We start from the raw sequence: 20,733 nt of genomic DNA on the forward strand, positions 1-20,733 counted from the left end.
TTTTTTAAAGTATTAAAAAGCAAATAAGCAAAGGAAGAATGAATGACAATGGCTTTTAAAGGTGATGGATTGCAATATTTATTTTTCATAACTGTGTTATTGGGAGGTAATTTATTATTACATTCTTTTGGTAGAGTTAGAAAACTGAAATACTAGTTAATAGCCAAAAATACAATAGAGTGTGTAACACTAGATATAGCCTCCAAAAAAAAAAAAAAAAAAACAGTAAAGAAGAAAGAGAGTGTGTCTCACTGTTTCAGGCTATGCCTCAGAGAAAATAGCTGTATCTTAATCTCATTTTTCCCTTAGGTGCTCAAAAACCTTTTAAGTTACCATTACCAATACTCAACAATGGTGAGATTTAAGGGACTTATTTCTTCTTAATTAAATTCACAAACAACTGATTTAAGATCCAGAATATCAGTTTATTATTTCATATTGGGGGCTTACCAGGTGGTACAGTGATAAAGAATCTGCCTGCTAATGCAGGAGACAAGAGGCAATGACTTGATCCCTGGATTGGGAAGATCCCCTGGAAGAGGAAATGGCAACTCACTCCAGTATTCTTGCCTGGGAAATCCCATGGGCAGAAGGAGCCTGGAAGGCTACAGTCCCTGGGGTCACAAAGAGTTGGGCTTGACTGAGCAAGTGAGCACACATTTTACATTGCAAGCTGTATCTTGTCAAACACAGAACTAGTTACCTACAAATGATCCTTCCTTCTAGCTTCCAGAAATTACAGCTTTATTTTCTGACTTTTGTTCATTCATTCATTCAAGTATTGACTAAACATTGGGTCTTTGAAAATCACTCTACTAAAAAATGTATTTATAATCTAAGCGAATAAGATGTCCTTTTTCTTACAGAGATTTTATTCTTTTGGAGGGAGACCCCCAATAAATAAACATTAAAAAAAAGATAGTTTCCGATAGGTAGTGACAATTTCTATGACAGTTGTGAAATATGATGCTATTTAGAGAGCAGTTGAGGCAGGTATGAGATAGATTGAACTGGGAAGGGAACTTGAGATAGACAAGCTGGGTCACAGAATAGAAGAAAGGAATTTCATGTTCTTAAGGACTATTGCCATTACATTGTGGAAACACAATCAGTTAGGCTTCTCCACTTGAGAGTAATGTTTTATTAGCCTGGTTTATCTCCAGGAATGGTTTTCAAACTTTAGCATACTTTTTTCCCCAAGAATGTTATAGAGAGGGACTTCCCTGGTGGTCCAGTGGTTAAGACTCCACACTTCAATGCAGGGGGCATGGGTTTGATCCCTGGTTGGGGAACTAAGATCCCACATGCCAGCCAAAAAAATAACAGAATAATGTTATAGAGAAACATCAATATAGTTTTTTGCTCTCAATTATCCATGGGATGTGTGTGTGTTTGTGTGTGTCTGTGTGTGTGTGTGTCTGTGTGTGTGTGTGGTGTGTTGTATTTCTTTCTCACCATTTCTTTCTGTACTGTGAATTGCTAAAAATTTAGAGAGGAGATTTCTTGGTGATGTTTTTCTCATGTCTGCTATTTTGAACCCTTTCGCTGCAGGACCCAGCCATTTCTGGCAATGAGACCCAGTATCTCACATTCACCAGAGGGAAGGAAAGTGATGTGTTCATCAAATGGCCAGACAACAGTGATATTGTCTGGGGAAAGGTAAGATTTTGGATAAGGTGCCTGTAATTAATCAGTATCACAATTGATTAAGAGAGATGCAATAACTCTTGGAAAAATATATTGGGTAATTTATAAATTATGAATGAGTAGAAATCTGTCTGATACTGATTAGCTCAATAAACATTAATAAGTCTGAGGTTTCAGGTCTAATCCTCTAAAATATCAGTGAGCCTTGTTTTATTGTCTGGAAGTATTCCAATGACCCACCCCTTATATATGCCAACTGGTCGTTTAACAAAGATAAAGAATCCCTTTGAAAAGGACTTTGAAATCTGTCTCTCAGTCACCCACTCTCATCTTTGACCCAGGATGCTTAATCTGTATCTAAATAAATCACTGAATGCTATGAATTAATCTCCTTCTCTTATCTCCTTTCATTCCCTTTTGTGGCCTCAATCCTCAAACTCATTGTTCGATTCTTAGCAACAAGATTTTAAGTGGACTTCCTGACTCTGGATGACAGTAGCTCTTAGCCAGGGTTGATCTGTAAATATCCCATGCTGCTTCATCTTGTTGTCAAAATCTTGGCTCCTTGTCTACCGATGCTGAATAGAAATACAGAGACAACATTTGGAGGAAATAGAAAAGATTAGCTTTATTATTTTTACCAGGCAAAAGGGAAAAACAGCGGACCAGTGACTCAATAATTGTGCCCTGCTCTCTTAGGAATAGGGAGAGGTTTTATATCTTCTTGAATGTCTTAAATTTTTTTTTTCTGCTGCAACGTTTCAAAATGGCCACAGCTGGCATCAGGCAACTCAGCCTCCAAGTCTGATGTCCCTGAAATTATCAGCCCAGGACCTTCTTTCTGAAATGGAGAATGCTACAGGGAGTTTCGGAGGAGAAGAATGCCAAGTGTATAATCTATATGGAGTCAGAGAGTAATTAGCTTTGTGAAGGACAAGTCCAGCTACAAGTGTCTGTTAGTTCAGTTCAGTTCAGTCTCTCAGTTGTATCTGACTCTGCAACCCCATGGGCTGCAGCACACCAGGCCTCTCTGTCCATCACCAACTCCCAGGGTTTACTCAAATGCATGTCCATTGAGTTGGTGATGCCATCCAACCATCTCATCCTCTGTCGTCCCCTTGTCCTCCTGCTTTCAATCTTTCCCAGCATCAGGGTCTTTTCCAATGAGTCAGTTCTTCACATCAGGTGGCCAAAGTATTGGCATTTCAGCTTCAGCATCAGTCCTGCCAATGACTATTCAGGACTGATTTCCTTTAGGATGGACTAGTTGAATCTCCTTGCAGTCCAAGGGACTCTCAAGAGTCTTCTCCAACACCACAGTTCAAAAGCATCAATTTTTCAGTGCTCAGCTTTCTTTATAGTCCAACTCTCACATCCATACATGACTGCTGGAAAAACCATAGCTTTGACTAGACAGACCTTTGTTGGCAAAGTAAGGTCTCTGCTTTTTAATATGCTGTCTAGGTTGGTCATAACTTTTCTTCCAAGGAGTAAGTGTCTTTTAATTTCATGGCTGCAGTCACCATCTGCAGTGATTTTGGAGCCCCCTAAAGTAAAGTCTATCAGTTTCCATTGTTTCCCCATCTGTTTGTCATGAAGTGATGGGACCAGATGCCATGATCTTAGTTTTCTGAATGTTGAGTTTTAAGCCAACTTTTTCATTCTCCTCTTTCACTTTCATCATGAGGCTCTTTAGTTCTTCTACACTTTCTGCCATAAGTGTGGTGTCATCTGCATCTGAGGTTACTGATATTTCTCCCAGCAATCTTGATTTCAGCTTGTGCTTCATCCAGTCCAGCGTTTCTCATGATGTACTCTGCATTTAAGTTAAATAAACAGGGTGACAATATACAGCCTTGACATACTCCTTTCCCTATTTGGAGCCAGTCTGTTGTTCCATGTTCAATTCTAACTATTGCTTCCTGATCTGCGTACAGGTTTCTCGAGAGTCTGTTAGTAGTAACAGCTAAAGAATAACCAAAACGATTGTAGGCCTGTTTGGCTGGTATGTGCCAAAAGCTGTTCACTTGTTTCTGTTTTGCTGCAACACTCCTGCTCTGGGTTAATGCCCTGTTCAAGTGCCTTTGAATGTTTCCTTCCTAACTTACCCAAATAATACCTGCACTTCAAGGCCAACTTAAATATTCACTCTTAGGAAGCATTCAAAGACCAGCTTTGTTCTCCCTTTTCTATATTGCAACTCTCAGGGAGTGTAACATACAACCTAGTGCTTATGTTCCATCTGTGAACTTGGAGAAAACAAGGACTGTTTCTTACTTAAGGCTCAGCACATACAGATTATAGAAGTGAGCCTGGCATATAGTAAATGTTCAGTATTTGTGGAATGAATGAATCAATGTATATAGTTGAAAAGTGAAAGTGAAGTCACTCAGTTGTGTTTGACTCTTCGTGACACCATGGACTAGAGCCTATCAGGTTCCTCTGTCCATGGGATATTTCAGGCAAGAATACTGGAGTGAGTTGCCATTTCCTTCCCCAGGAGATCTTCCCGACCCAGGGATTGAACCTGGGTCTCCCGCACTGTAGGCTGACGCTTTATCGTTTGAGCCATTAAGGAAGTCCAAACTGTATATAGTTAATGTCCTTCTAATTATGGATGAAATTGGTTGATACTATGAATTTTTTAATGCTGTGTATACTTGGGATCCCTAGTAAGTTGTGATACTGCTTAAAAGCATTGAGGCTAAGCGTATGGGTTGTGAACAGAAATCAATCTTATTCCTTTAGAGTACATACACTTAATATGTATTTTTTATAAGGGGAAATTTGTTGTAAGCCCGTGATAGGCAGATCAGCAAAAAAAATCATCATTTGCAAAGTGATTGTACAGAGGATGTGCTTAGAAGGGATTTAGTTAATAACATTCAAAAGTAAAATTTTGAAAACTGATGGAATGAATCAAGAGATCCCAACCTATATTCACCTAACAAAATTTCATATATTCAGACTTTGCAATTTAATTAATGGCAAATATCCCCCGGAATTATATGGAGATGCATGTCATTAGGGAGAAAGCAATGGCACCCCACTCCACTCCTCCATACATGAGCCTGGTTGGCTACAGTTCATGGGGTTGCTAAGAGTCGGACACAACTGAGCGACTTCACTTTCACTTTTAACTTTCATGCATTGGAGAAGGAAATGGCAACTCACTCTAGTGTTCTTGCCTGGAGAATCCCAGGGACGGAGGAGCCTGGTGGGCTGCTGTCTATGGAGTCGCACAGAGTTGGACACGACTGACGTGACTTAGCAGCACCAGCAGGAGCGTGTCATTAGAGTCTAACGTATGAAACATCTCATGGTCTGTGTGCAATGCCTTTTAAAGGTTTTAATTTTTCTTTTTCTTTTTTTTTTTCTAGGTTTGGCCAGATCTGCCCAACGTGAATGTGGATGGGTCCCTTGATCACGAAACTCAGGTTAAGGTACAGTAACACATGGATTTTTGTCTACATGGTTCTAAACATCTGGAAACTTATGAGTTTTACCTTGTTGTTTGGTTAAGTAGCTCTGAGTTGAGTATACTTGTCAACAGGTAATTTTCTGGAAGCAAAGTTTTCCCCAAATGGAAAACCCAACAGGTAGCTAAACTGGAATTGTATAGAAGGGAATCATGTATGAAAATACCTTTACATGTGCACCTTCAACGGGTTGTATTTTGTTTGATCTTAGTGTTGCTTGAAAAATAATGAAGGAAAGTCTGGAATCTTTCCACTGGCAAGGTTATGAACAGATTGGGTTTTAACGAATCGTCTACATATAGAAGAAAGTGCTGGCCGGTTGAAAGGAGCAATGGCCTTGACTCAGCACTTGATGCCGCATCAGTCTTGGGCCTCCAGCATCCCATCCACACTGCAGCTCACACTTCCCTGCATGGCTGATCTCCTTGATTTGACCAATGGGGAAAAAGCACTGTGCTCTGAAGTTTGACTCTTTAGACACTGACGGTTAATTTTCCTGTTTGTATGATGACATGCCTAATCGTAAAGCGAATCCCATGTTTAAAATGGGACTTAAAGACTATTTAACCTACTAGGAAAAGAGAGAATGGAGTCACCTTCCCTGGTGTGTGTGTGTCCACAGTAAACTCGGTGCAGCTGCAGCCACTGATATGAGGTTAGGGGGAACACCGAGTGAGCAAAGCCTTGCACAAATACCTGCTTGTCTCCCCTTCCCGGTCCTCGTGGACCCCCCTTCCCAGACAGGCTGAGACCCCCCATAAGAGCATGTGTCATCCTTACAGTTGTACAAAGCCCACGTTGCTTTTCCTGACTTCTTGCGGAACAGCACTGCTGCCTGGTGGAAGAGGGAAATAGAAGAGCTCTACAGAAACCCTCGAGAGCCAGAGAAGAGCTTGAAGTTTGATGGATTGTGGATTGTAAGTCATCTTTCATGCCTTTCTTTGAAAATATTAGCAGTCAAAACACAGGGAGATAACTCAGAACCTACTAAAGCAGCAAGCTAGGGCTGGAGGAGTGGAGGAGAGGGATGCTGCTATAGAGCTGAGGTGCTGGGACCACCAGGAAGAGCAGAGAGAATTGTACGTCTGCCCAGGGACATCCTGCCTGGTGGAAGTTGGAGTCCCTGAAGGCAATGAGCCACCGCTCAAGTTGCTGCCTGAAAAAGAAAGAGGGACGCATACCTGACTTCTCTTAGCTCCCACCCTCTAACCTCTTGCCAGTGCTTTCCATTGGCCAGACCTACACAGAGGCCAGTGCTAAAGGAGCCCAGGAGCCCATCATGTGATACAGGGCAGGGCCAGGGGTGGGCAAGGCATGGATCAGAGGCAACAGATATTCATCACAGGGCTGGGAAAACTCTGGCTTCAAAGGTCCATTCCGATGCTTGCTACGCTTGTTGGTTGGGCTTAAGAGCAGGGCTTCCTGAGATGTCTCTGGGACACACATTCAAAGGCTCCTCTATTGGTATTTTTCTAGGAGTGGGAAGCATATCAGTGCCCCAGTTTCCTCCTCCACTGTGCATATTCCAGATCACCTCTGGAGCTGGAGGTGACCTGGAGCAGAGCTTCTCCAGTCTGAGCCAGGCTGAAAGAAGTTTGCCATTGACCCAGAGACAAACCTCTCAGCCCACTGGTGGCCCTGGGGCTTCCCTGGCCACCACCAGGATAGGCAGACCCAGAGCAGGTGCACAAAAGGACGCAGATTAACCTAAACTGTGAAGAGATGGGGGGAGCCCTGAGGAACACAGATCCCAACAGCTGTGTGGTATTTGTTCCACTGCGAGAAAGGTGTAGCTGAATAACTCCAGTAGCCAAGAGTCCTCCCAAACAGCTTGCCTTTGCATTTTAGTGTGTCCTACTTAAGATCACCAGGGGCTTCCCTGGTGGCTCAGACAGTAAAAGTGTCTGCCTGCAATGTGGAGACCTGGGTTCGATCCCTGGGTCAGGAAGATCCCCTGGAGAAGGAAATGGCAACCCACTCCAGTACTCTTGCCTGGAAAATCCCATGGATGGAGGAGCCTGGTGGGCTACAGTCCGTGGGGTCACAAAGAGTCGGACACGACTTCATTTTCACTTTCACTTAAGATCACCTAATATACAATATTTTAAGTTTTCCATTGGTAATGTAGGCTGTGAATATTCACCTCAGGAACTGCTATTTCTTGCATTTAAGTAATAGATCCCTGCAAGTATTATTTGATTTCTAGATTTGTTTCTGAGTTAACTTTTTAGGACGGTATCTACTGTAGAAAGTTAGAGCTTTCTCCTGGTTTTAGGTCTATGCTCTTGTCAGAATCAGTAATCTAAACTATTGATAATGAGGAGATTATGATAACCATTAGCCATGGATAAAAAGTGAGTCATCCACACATAGAAAAGATGGGCTTGTGTGGGGAGATGAATCAAAAGGAGATTTACTTAGGTCATGATTCCAGCCTAATTTCAGTATTTTGTCACTATAAGGCAACCCTCACAAGTCTAAAAATGCCAAGTAAACAAGAGGTTTAACACTCTTCTTAAACAAAAATGATTTCTTAGAATCCTTTTGGGTTGGGATTACACAGAGTCAGTGATGCAACTAGCTGTCGTAAATTTGACCTCGTCTCCGTAAGGTCAGTGTCATCTATAGGAAGGTCCATGCTGCCTCTGACCCACAGAATTTTTTTTTTTTTTTGCTATCTCATTGCAGAACATGAATGAACCATCAAACTTTGTGAATGGATCTGTCAGGGGCTGCAGTGATGAAATTCTTAATAATCCACCCTATGTGCCATGTATGTAAAATGATGTCTTCACCAAATTACTTCTCTGCTCAAAAGCCTTGCAAATTTTCCTGTTATTGTCAAAGTGAAGCCTAATTTTGGCAAGAAAACACTTTTAAATCTGACATAAAATCCCAAATAGAATAACTTTGAATAAGTGCAAATAAACAACTAATCAAGCATAGCAATAATAGCATGATGTGGTATGAAAAAAACCAAGCAATGATGTGCATCTGATTATAGTGATGAATATGAACTGGTAACTGAAACTCCAAATCACCCCCTGCACACCACATACACCATACATACATACCACACATTACACTGCACACACACCACACATGCACACATACAGACATGTCACACACCACGCACATCACACACACTGCAACATACTACACATACACCGCAAAGACACACATATACACATACCACACACACACACACACACACACACACCCCCGACATACACACTTCCCTCTTTTGATTAGTTGATGGAAATCTAGTTCCGTCACTCCTTCTGCCCGTGTTCACAGAACCTACATGAAAGATATTCCTTGTTTGTCCCGTGGTAAAACCAGAAACAGAATATCAATGGACCTTGGGTTGAAAGGTGTCTTAGGAGTTGAACACCTTACAAGTTGAACTCTTTGCTTACCTTGAACTCGTACCTTAATTGAACTCGTACCTTACTTGAACTCTTGCCTAGGGGAGGAAGTGACTCACTTCATTAAGAGCACTGTCCTAGTAATTCGTGGACTCCACATTTCCTGAATTGTGGGTCACTGCTAGGCTTCCTATGGCTCACTAGCTCCTTCCTGCCTTCCTCTCTCCCTCCCTCCCTTCTTTTCTCCTTCCTTCCTTTCTGCCTTTTTCTCCTTCTTTCCTTAATTTAGTATCTGTATATCAGATAAGTGATGACAAATCAGAAAGCTTTAGCCGTATTAGTGCAGTGATGAAATAGGACCTGTTCCCTTGAGAACATTACCATCTAGTGGAAGAGACGATCATAACCACAGAGGGGTTTATTGTGTCCTAACTGGGCTATGGCAGCCCCCTGTAGCTATTGGAGTCGTAGCGAACAGAAGAGTGCCCTTCCTGGCTCCATACCCTGTCCTTACCTTTCATTAATTAAGCAGCCACAGGACCCTGATAACAAAAAATTCTTAAAACTGGAGCTGTTATTGGTAACAAGGTTGTTGGCTGAAGTCGAGAAATGTGAAGATGATGGGCATTTCTGGTGAATGTGCAAATCAGGTTTTGTAAGAATTAACTCTGCATTTCCTCCCAGACTTGGAGTCCCGGGACCGGGGCCTGAGCAGCAGGACCCTGTGCATGGAGAGCCAGCAGGTGCTGCCCGATGGCTCACCGGTGCGCCACTACGATGTGCACAGCCTTTATGGCTGGGCCCAGACCAGACCCACGTACGAGTGAGTGTGCTTCTGTCATTGGCCAGCAAGACAATTTTCATTTCTTCCCATGGCTGTAAATGTCTAGAGTTCTGACACAGTCAGAGACAAAGTTCTTTGCATCTCGGGCATCCACCCTTATTCTATGTGTATGTGCTAAGTCACTTCAGTCATGTCTGACTCTGCAACCCTATGGACTGTAGCCTGCCAGGCTCCTCTGTCCATGGGGATTCTCCAGGCAGGAAGACTGGAGTGGTTGCCATGTCCCCCTCCCCGGGATCTTCATAGAACCTGCATCTTCTATGACTTCTGCATTGCAGGAGGATTCTTTACCATTGAGCCACTGGGGATACCCCTGCCTTATTTCTTGCCTTCATTACCTCTCACTGGGGTGTGTGTGTGTGTGTGTGTGTGCCCATGCATGCCCACACATCCCTGTCCACTTTTGGACTCGTGTGAAATATTGGCAGTAACCTAAATGGATTCGTTTCCCCTATAGCTAGCTTCTTTTCCTGGCATCACTTACTGAATACTTTATCTCTGCCTATTGATGTGATGCTTTCTTTAGCAAATATTTGGATTACATCATACACCAGCATCTATCAATAGATTTTCTCTTTTGTTCCACTGATTTTTCTCTCATACCTTGTTTTCATTTTTGGGCTAAAGCATTTTACAGAAGACTGACCTTCCATTGATAAATATTTAAACATCTTTTATGTGTATTTGTCCCTCTATGCAAAGTTTTTCTTGCGTTTTGAGGATTAGCCTAGTAGACAGCATATTACCAAAGGGAGCTGTAGTTGTATATACTTTTATTTGGGTGCCAGATCTACCTCTTTGCTCTTTAAATGACTGACAAATTATCTCTCTTCGAGTCTCAGTTTCCTGACAGTAAAAGGAGGCCAGGGTTGTGAGACTGCACACGTGAACATGACCGGTACAATACCTGGGGTAGAGTAATTGTTCTATGAATACCTTACACCCCAGCCCTCCTCATACCTAGAAATAGACAGCTAATTAATTTTTTTAAAGAAAAGAAATCCACATATTGTTAATCAACTATATTCCAAAATAAGATAACATTTTTTAATTAAAAAATTTTTTTAAAAGAAAAAGAAATCCATATTTTAGTTGACGCTCTATCTGCAGTTGTTCTGCTGGGAAATTGATTGGGACTCAGCATTACTTAAATAGCAGATGCTTTCTGGTTCAAAATGGAGCAGCGCTCTGCTGCCTTACACTCCAGGCTGCAGCTACTGTTTATGCTAAAGTTCCTCAACTGTCCAGCCTCAAATTCACCCTCAGCTCACCCCCTTGTCCCTCTCTGAGCAGAGCTGTGCAGGAGGTGACGGGACAGCGAGGGATCGTCATCACTCGCTCCACTTTCCCCTCTTCTGGCCGCTGGGGAGGACACTGGCTGGGTGACAACAGGGCCGCGTGGGACCAGCTGAAAAAGTCAATCATTGGTGTGTGGGCTCTCATCCTGGGGCCTCTCCAGGTGGGGAGGGGACTGGAGTGCTCTTCAGCGGGGTTGGTCATGTCTAATCATCGTCCATGCGGTCAGTGAAAGCCACGGGAGCTGAGTGCTCTGTGTGTGTGTGAGTTTTAATGCACACCCGTCTTTTGACGTTTTCACCACGAGCGGCTCAGAGCTTCCAAATGTGGAACAGAAGAGACAGGTCAAACCTACCCTTCCCACGGTCTGCTCTCCTGTGTCCAATGCAGCTGTATCTTCTCCCTACAGGCATGATGGAATTCAGTCTCTTTGGAATCTCTTATGTAAGTCCTACTGAGGCTATGATGAATCCCCTAGTTCAGATTTCAGTGTGTCTGAAACCCACAAAGTCCCACCTAAAATATGCTCTGATTTTGCATCTTCTCAGACAGGAGCAGACATCTGTGGATTCTTTGGAGATGCTGAGTATGAGATGTGTGTTCGCTGGATGCAGCTGGGGGCGTTTTATCCATTTTCCAGGAACCACAACACATTCGGGACCAGGGTGAGGGAAGCGGGTTACGGTGTGGGTGTTTCGTGTCCTCACATCACAACTTCCTCTTATAATTTTATTTGTGTATTTGTTTATTTTTGGCTGTACTGGGCCCTCATTGCCGTGTGGACTTTTCCTCTAGTTGCGGCGAGGAGGGCCTAGTCTCTAGTTGCCGTGTGCAGGCTTCTCGTTGCGGTGGCTTCTGTTGTTGTGGAGCACGGGCTCTAGGGCTTGTGGGCGTTAGTGGGTGCAGCAGCTTGGCCTGTGAAGTTTTGGCTCCCGGGCTCTAGAGCACGGGCTCAATAGCTGTGGTGCACCGGCACAGATGCTCTGCAGCATATGGGATCTTCCCAGATCAGGGATTGAACTTGTGTCTCCCAAACTGGCATGTAGATTCTTTACCACTGAACCATCAGGGAAACCCCACCACTTCTTCTTAACGCTCAAGAACATCGTACTTATTTGTATGATGAAAAATTATAAAATCACCAGCAACTCCATTGCTTAGAAAATCCACAGAGTTCAAAAGCCCAGAGTACCAACCATTTTTCAAGAATATACTTGTTCCCATCTCTTGGGTTATTAATGCCTATGAGGAGAAATGTTTATGGCTCCCTATGGAACCGAAATAAAAAGAGGCTCCCTTTGCTTTTAGAAATGATGGGTTTGTATTTTACTTAAATCTCACTGAGTTATGTCAGTGCTGCATGGAGACCCATTTCTCTCTACACATGTGCAGGGCCAAGGCTAGACCCCATCCTGAAGGGTTCATGAAAAAAAAAAGGAAGCAAGAAACTCCAGTTTATAAAGATGGCAGATGGAGGGAAAGAGGAAGCTAGAAGTTAGAGGAAAAAGGATGTGTAACCTACATATGGGATATGTGCCTGTGAGTGCATGCTTAGTCACTAAATCCGACTCTTTATGACCCCATAGACTGTAGCCTGCCAGGCTTCTCTGTCCATGGGATTTCCCAGGCAAGAATACTGGAGTAAGTTGCCATTTCCTTCTCCAGGGCTTACTCCCTGATTAGCGATCGAACTCATGTCTCCTGTATTGGCAGGGGGATTCTTCACCACTGAGCCACCAGGAAAGCCCATATGTGTGTGCTGGTCCTTTTCTCATACTGCTAGGAAGGAGGAGGTAACCTTCCACCTGCTCCTTTACCCTTTTAGAGACAAGATCCTGTGGCCTGGGACTCAGCCTTTGAGATGTTCTCAAGAAAAGTCCTCCAGACCAGATATACTCTGCTGCCCTACCTCTATACTCTGATGCATAAGGCTCACGCTGAGGGCAGCACTGTGGTCCGACCCCTTCTCCATGAGTGAGTAGAGCTGGCTTCCCCAAGTGACAAGTCTGGGATGTCTTGGGAATAACCCTCTGCAACCGTCATAACAAAACAGGCGTACTTTTCACATTTTTTCCTAAGGTTTACAGAGGAACGTACAACATGGGATATAGACCATCAGTTCATGCTGGGCCCTGCCGTCTTAATTAGCCCTGTGCTGGAAAATGTGAGTTTTCCACTGTGGCTCAGATACCCTCCAATCATATCATCTAAAGGACAGGAAGGGCGTTTTATGATCTTTGTGGGTTTTTTTGGCTGTGCTAGGTCATTGTTGTTATGTGGGCTTTTCTCTAGTTGTGAGCGGCGCCCACTCTCCAGCTGTGCTGTGAGGGTTTCTCATTGTGCTGGCCTCTCTTGTGGAGCACGGGCTTTAGGACACGTGGGCTTAGTAGCTGGGCTCCAGAGCACAGGCTCAGTAGCTGTGGCGCACAGACTGAGTTCCTCTGTGCTTAGTAGCAAGTGGGATCTTCCCTGACCAGGCATTGAACCGGTGTCTCCTGCATTGTCAGGTGGATTGGATTCCTTATCCCTGAGCCACAAGGGTAGCCCTACAGGTTGTCTTATCCAGCTCACTGTTTTCAGGCAAATGCATTTCTAGAACGTCTAAGGGAGATCTTGATTGTTTTTCAAGATCTCCATTAATGGAAACTTTACCCCCACGAAGGATTCTCATTTTGGTGTCTTGTCATGTTGCATCCTTGCAAAATCTACCTTTTCATAAATGTTATGTTTCTTTGTGTTTAAAGAAGAATTTCCTAGGATCTTTCTCAATAAAACCTTTCCAACTCTTAAAGTCATTAATCAAGTTCCCTTTTTAATCTTATTTCTACAGAGATAATTTTAAAAATTAAAAGTAAATTACTGGCATATTCGTAACGACATGTTGATTTTGTGTTTCAGAACACTTTTCAGGTCCAGGCTTACTTTCCCAGAGCCCGTTGGTATGACTACAGCACGGTAAGAACTAATGTTATTTCTGGACCTGGGTTGGTCCCTGCAGGCAGAGAGAGGGGCCTGGAACTTTCTCCTGACTTCCAAGCACATATTTTCTAAGGCAGTAAGTTTCAGTCTTTCAGCCATGCAAAGTTTGCTTAAATAAAAGTATCCATAAAACCATAAATAGTAGAAAATCTGATGCCTACATTACATTGACTCCTCCCCAACCACCTACCTTTTCTGGATAATATAGAGAAAAAGGCTAGATTTTTAGAGGTTTTAGCAAAGCTGAAAACCAGAGATTTCCTGCTTCGATTTGCAGTATTTTGCTGATTTTCTTGGAAAGGAAGGATTTGTGATAAAGCAGGCACTGATTTCATCTATTTTTCTGGTCATCATTCCTTGCCTATTTTCTCCCTTCTAGGGATCTGGCAATGAATCAACAGGTGAGTGGAAAGTCCTGGAGGCTCCCCTGGACCATATCAACCTTCATATCAGAGGAGGCTACATCCTGCCTTGGCAAGAACCTGCGATGAACACTTACTCCAGGTAAGGGAGAGGTGGTGTTTGTTGGCCTCACTTTCCCATAATGAGGCAGCCTTTTAGGAAGTGGCCCCCCTCAACGGAGGATAAACTAAATATGGACAGTGTCATTAATCTGATTCTGAGAGTACCTTCCAAGAGGGATCTGGGGGAGAATGAGTTCATGAAGTCAGTCTTGGGGAGAACTTTTATCTGTTAGAGAAACTACAGAGCTTCTGTGTCAAAGGTTTAAGGTATGTTTTCCCGAGGGTAGCATCATGTACCTTTCTCCACAGTATTTAAAAATTCGGGAATAGGAGTGAGCTCTTTGATTTGTGATGTCTACCCAGAGTTTTAGTACTTACCCTGAGGTCTACTTTGGTGAACTCAAGAGAAATTATACACACACACACACACACACATACACACACACACACACATACACACTACACAAAATAGAACATGTTATGTCAAGGGAGACGTACATAACAAGAGTAGTAACCACTCAAAGAGGGAAGTTAGCTTTCACTCTTGTGCTATAAAAATCATGGTTTCAGCTCTGGGCTGAGTCTTGAATAATAGAATTTGAATGTATGAAAACAAGAGAAAGGGATATACTGGGAGGATTAAAGAACTAAAGGTGAAAAATGAGCTTAATTTGGAGGACAGTAAACCATTCATGCTGAGTTTAACTGGAGCACTGATAAAGGAGATAAAGTAAATAAAAATCAAGCTGGTTAGTATCAGGCCATGGAAAGTTGTGAATGCAGGAGAAGTACACTGCATTGTTTTCTACAGCAATCTGGAAGCTACTAAATGATTGTTTTTCTGTGGGGGGAGAAGCTTCTTATATTACTTATGATATGTATGTAAGTAACATGTATGTATTTGATTTTTGGAGATTAAAGTTGTATTGAATGTTTCATTAAAATATAAACATTTTATTCTGTTAGCTTTTATTTATTTATTTTTTTATTCTGTTAGCTTTTAAATATATTTTATTTGATCTCATCTGTTTTTAGAATTTTAGGTGTATTTTTAATGCATTTACTTTTTTTCTGGATGACTATAAATTTTCAAAAGAAGCTGTCTTCATCCTTACAACCTGCAGTCTATAGAAAAATTACTTTTCTTTTAATAGCCGACAGAAATATATGGGATTGATTGTTGCTTTGGATGATAATGGGAGAGCTGAAGGTCAGCTGTTCTGGGATGATGGACAAAGCATTGGTGAGTAGGAACTTTCCTGGGTCCACATACAGCATTCAGGAAAGCCATACATGGAGGCTCAGGATATAATTGGCATGAACTGAAAACCTGTTTCTATTACTACTATTAATAAAGCGGTGGTGTTGGGAGGATTTTTGCAACTTTTGTTTCTCATATATATTATGCTGTAATTGTAATAGAAGGGTATAGGGTCCCCAGCTTTGTAAGACCATAAATTTGATACTATAGATTCAGCTGGGGGACTTAATCTCCCTATAACTTTCTTGCTCTGATAAGAGTGTTACTGCAAATATCAAGCTGACCATCCACTCTCATAGATCTGCCTCTATTTGGGCCAAACATCTAGAACCAGGCACCCTTTGCCTCCAAAGTGGTGGCTCAAACAGTAAAGAATCTACCTGCAATGCACGAGACTGGGTTTGATCCCTTGGTTGGGAAGACCCCCTGGAGAAGGAAATGGCAACCCACTCTAGTATCCTTGCCTGGGAAATCCCATAGACAGAGGAGCCTGGCAGGCTACAGTCCAGGGTCTCAAAGAGACAGACATGACTGAGAGACTAACACTTTTTTAACACAGGCCCACTCAGGAAACATATTAGAGCTTAGAAAATTTCTTAGTGTCTCAGAATTTGGGAATTAAAGTTGTCAAAAGAATAATTATGTCAATGAAATATTGCTTTGTGTACTTTTTCTTCCCAGTCTAGGAACACAATAGTTCTATCTTAGATAATTGGTGCTTGCCACTATAACTGGAATACCTTCTTCCTCAGGCATTGTTGTAGATTTACAATCTCTCACCAACTGATGTCTGTTTTCCAATACTTTATTACTGTGGACCAGAACATTCTAATCTTGTAACAGGTAGCAGTTACTGAATTTATAGTTTTTTTTTTTTCAATAAAGTAAAACATTTTTTCTTTATTTACAAAAGTAAAATATTTCTAAAGGTTTCCTCCTTTTTATTCATTACAAGGATAAACATATTATCATTAAAGAAAACATTTTAGAGATTAAAAATTAGAAAAAAATTAAAACCAGTTAATATTTTTGTAGTAGCACCTTTTGCTTTCATTTTACTTAAAATAATGGTTAACTTCAGTAATGCTGAAACTATGCATGCTCAGTCACTTCAGTCGTATCCAACTCTTTGCAACCCTATGGACCATAACTCCTCAGTCCATGGGATTCTCCAGGCATTAATTCTGGGGTGGGTTGTCATTTCCTCCTCTGGTTGAAAACATGAAGTGAAGTGAAGTGAAGTGAAGTCGGTCAGTCGTGTCCAACTCTTTGCGACCCTGTGGACTGTAGCCTATCAGGATCCTCCATTCATAGGATTTTACAGGCAGGAGTACTAGAGTGGGTTGCCATATTTAATTTGTGAATCCTGTTTCTTTGCACTTAAAAATAATGACACAAATATGTCTAGATATTATTTTATATACCTTATCAATATCACACCTTATGATTATCACATTGCATTGAAAGGATATTCCATAATTTATCTTTCTGTAGTTATTCCCTGTGCAGGATGTTTTCAGTTTTTATTGTTATAAAATAACAGAATTGAATATTAACATTTGTTTGTAGTTCAGATTAGTTCCATAGGGTAGATTCCTAAAAGTAAAATTATTGCTTTCTAATTAACTTGATACACCTACACACAGCGTATCCATTTTACAGTTCTATTAATACATGTTTTGACAAATGTATACAATTGTGGTTTGCTACTATCACAATAAATATGTAGAATATTTTCGTAAACACAAAGCCCTTCTACTTCTTTCCAGAAAACTGCCCCCCACTCCCAGTTTATATTTCCAGTCTCTGACAACCGCTAATCTGCTTTCTGGCGTTATGAATTAGATTTGTCTTTTCTAGGTTTTATATAAATAGAATCCCACAGTTTGTCCTCTTTGTGTTTAGCCTCTCCCACCTAGCAAAATATTTTTAAGGATTCATCCATTTTATTGCATATAAGAGTTCATTACTTTTGACTCCTGAATAATCACCTTGTGGGAGTACCACAATTTATCCATTTACTTACTGATAAACATATTAGTTGTTTCATATCTTTTACTATTACCTATAACCTGCCATAGCATATTCAAAAGCAGAGACATTACTTTGCCAACAAAGGTTCGTCTAGTCAAGGCTATGGTTTTTCCTGTGGTCATGTATGGATGTGAGAGTTGGACTGTGAAGAAGGCTGAGTGCCGAAGAATTGATGCTTTTGAACTGTGGTGTTGGAGAAGACTCTTGAGAGTCCCTTGGACTGCAAGGAGATCCAACCAGTCCATTCTGAAAGGAGATCAGCCCTGGGATTTCTTTGGAAGGAATGATGCTAAAGCTGAAACTTCAGTACTTTGGCCACCTCATGCGAAGAGTTGACTCATTGGAAAAGACTCTGATGCTGGGAGGGATTGGGGGCAGGAGGAGAAGGGGATGACAGAGGATGAGATGGCTGGATGGCATCACTGACTCGATGGACGTGAGTCTGAGTGAACTCCTGGAGTTGGTGATGGACAGGGAGGCCTGGTGTGCTGCGATTCATGGGGTCGCGAAGAGTCGGACACGACTGAGTGATTGAGCGACTGATCTGATCTGATCTGATACACCCCCACCCTTTACCCACTAGATGCTAAAACACTGTTTCCAACTCCAAAATGTAACAACCAATGGGTCTCTAGATAACTGCTACATGTTTCACCAGCAGAATTGCTGCTGGTTGAGAACCAATGTTTTAAGCGAATCTGGAATCCTTTCCAGCTTCCCTGATGGCTCAGTGGTAAATAATCCTCCTGCCGGTGCAGGAGACAGGGGCTTGATTCCTGGATTGGGAAGGACATGGCAACCCACTCTAGAATTCTTGCCTGGAAAATCCCGTGGACAGAAGAGCCTGGCAGGCTACCATCCACGAGGTTGCAAAAGAGTCGGACATGACTTAGCAACTAAACAACAAGAATCCTTTTATACCGCTTGAGCTGATTAAGACTAGATGATTAATATCATATTGGGTTTATAGCACCAAAGTTAGTATGTAAAATCAGCTTACTATGAGCAATATGTTTCCAAAATAGGAGGGAAAAAACAATTTTATATAAAACTTTGTTGTTGTTTAGTCACTAAGTCACTGACACTTTTTGTGACTCTATGGGCTGTAGCCCGCCAGGCTCCTCTGTCCATGGGATTTCCCGGGCAAGAATACTGGAGTGGGTTGCCATGTCCTTCTCCAATAAAGCTTTAGGTTCCTACAACAAATATATTCTAGCCCTAAAGTTAAAAATTAATACTCCCAGCAAGTTTTAAACTTTTTACACTGTTTAAGGTCTATGCAGAAGCACTTTTCCCTTTTTTGCCAGCCCTAGAAATTAAAATTTAAAATATGAAGATACAAGTATAGATTTAATTTAATTTTTCTCTTAACTGTAATTATTTTTAAAAATTTACTTAGATTTAAGGAGATTCAATAGTTAGCTCAAAGTTAATCTTAAATAGCTTATATGAACAGAATCTCATTCTTTAAAAATTTTATATTAAAACTGCTAAAATAGGCTATGGTGTTTTCTTATGCTCACTTTCTAGCCAAAGTTCAGTTTTAAAATACGGGTTTACAAGTGTTCATTTCCACAAGAGTGGAGTTAATTTAAAAAATAAAGACTATTATTGGGTTCAGGGAGAGACTATGTTGGCATATTAATTAGAGATGAAATGTTGACTAGGGCCAAGAATAAAACATGAAATGAAACTGACTTTTACGAAACAGGCGTTTAGCCACATAAGGAGAATGAGTAAAGCAGATATCAACTACAGAGGCTAAAAATCTTGAACATCATGATGAGATATTGAAATTTAATATACTTTATCACTGGTGATTTTGAAAGGACTAGATTCAGTAGGGGAAAACAAAAGAAAACACAGGAGCTGAAGAGTGGTGGATATACGGTTGAATTACGAGTTGAACACACAGATGTAACAAGCTGAGGCCGGAGGCCTTAGGATCTGGAACACTGTGGAAGGATGAGCTAAGAGTAGGGAGAGAGGAACTAGGAAGGTAGAGATGATGATGACTTCGATGATGATTGTAAACAACAAATTTTGAGCACTTATCAACACAAGTGGCATGTTGTAGACCTCATTGCCTTGAGCTGGGTATTATTAGCATCTCCAGTCTACAGATGATGAAATGTTAAGTAATTTGCCAGAGTTTTCACAATAATACAAAAGTGGAAATTTGAATCTATGTCAATTTCACTTGAGAGCACAAATTCCTAACCAATCTCCCCAACTCTAAGCCTTTATCATCACAGCCATGTGAATTCTCATGGCTATGTGCTTGCTGTGTGTTAGTTGCTCAGTTGTGTCCCACTCTTTGTGACTGCATGGACTGTAGCCTGCCAAGCTCCTCTGTCCGCAGAATTCTCCAGGCAAGAATTCTGGGGAGTGGGTAGCCATTCCCTTCCCCAGGGGATCTTCCTTACCCAGGGATCAAAGCCAGGTCTCCTGTACTGCAGGCAGATTCTTTGCTGTTGCAATCAGTAGCCTCCATGCTTTTTCACCTATGGTGTCTATTAATCCAGATTCTCTTGTATTTGCAATCTCCTGATGCTCACCTCAAAAATACCCTCTTCCACAATACATCCCCACACTAACCTGGGGCAAAATATTCCCTCAACTACTATCTTTAGTGCTGCTCTACAGAGGTCATGATTTATGGATCAGTACTTGTGATCCCAATGAAATATTTTCTGACTGCATGAAAGATTATCTGTTATTGTTGAAACAATGAGCAGTTGCTTATTCTTTTTTTCTTGCTTGCAGATACCTTTGAAAATGGAAACTATTTCTTGGTAAACTTTACAGCAGCTCAGGTAAGACAGTTTTATTGAATTTTATAAATCCTTTCCCAGTTAGCTACAGAGTAAATGTAATCAGTGAACCGTAACATATCCCACATCTTCCTGCCTTTACATTTATAAATCAGATCTACTGACATTAAAATAAGGGAGAAACAGTTCTTATTTTGACAATTGCCCAGTATACCATCACTCTATTAAAAAATTGTTATTCATTTTTTTAATGGGGAAAAAAATGAGTCCTTGAATATATGACATATTTATAGGAAGTGAGACACTTTCTGGCTGATAAAAATTTGAAGGATAAATCCTAGATGGCTATCTGTTGCACAAAAATGGTGCATAAAAAACAACCTCATAACTTCAGCAGCATGTAGTAATTAATGCTTATTTAGCTTATAACTTTGCAGTGCTTAGGTGATCTAAGCTGGGCTTGGCTGATCTTGGCTGGCTCACATTCATCTACAATCAGTCATGGGAATGTCAATTTGATCCGGTGATCACATATCTGGAGGGGGCGGTCACATGTTGGAGGTCAGCTGCTCTTGGATAATCTAAGA

At 41.5% G+C, this 20,733-nt stretch overlaps 1 protein-coding gene across 1 annotated transcript in view; it reads left to right on the forward strand.

Annotated features, from left to right (window-relative positions):
• The window catches only part of MGAM2 (maltase-glucoamylase 2 (putative)), a 77,117-nt gene extending 63,593 nt beyond the window's left edge, over positions 1-13,524 (forward strand). The window contains exons 33-42 of the mRNA XM_061414956.1: positions 1,552-1,659; positions 5,028-5,090; positions 5,909-6,043; positions 7,815-7,899; positions 9,179-9,317; positions 10,632-10,765; positions 11,044-11,078; positions 11,183-11,299; positions 12,460-12,608; positions 12,714-13,524. Coding sequence (XP_061270940.1) covers positions 1,552-1,659; positions 5,028-5,090; positions 5,909-6,043; positions 7,815-7,899; positions 9,179-9,317; positions 10,632-10,765; positions 11,044-11,078; positions 11,183-11,299; positions 12,460-12,608; positions 12,714-13,107 — 1,359 coding nt within the window. The 3' untranslated portion in view covers positions 13,108-13,524. The remainder of the gene's footprint in view (positions 1-1,551; positions 1,660-5,027; positions 5,091-5,908; positions 6,044-7,814; positions 7,900-9,178; positions 9,318-10,631; positions 10,766-11,043; positions 11,079-11,182; positions 11,300-12,459; positions 12,609-12,713) is intronic.
• The last annotated feature ends 7,209 nt before the right edge of the window (positions 13,525-20,733 follow it).

This window comes from Bos javanicus, chromosome 4, assembly GCF_032452875.1.
Source record: "Bos javanicus breed banteng chromosome 4, ARS-OSU_banteng_1.0, whole genome shotgun sequence".
NCBI lineage: Eukaryota > Metazoa > Chordata > Mammalia > Artiodactyla > Bovidae > Bos > Bos javanicus.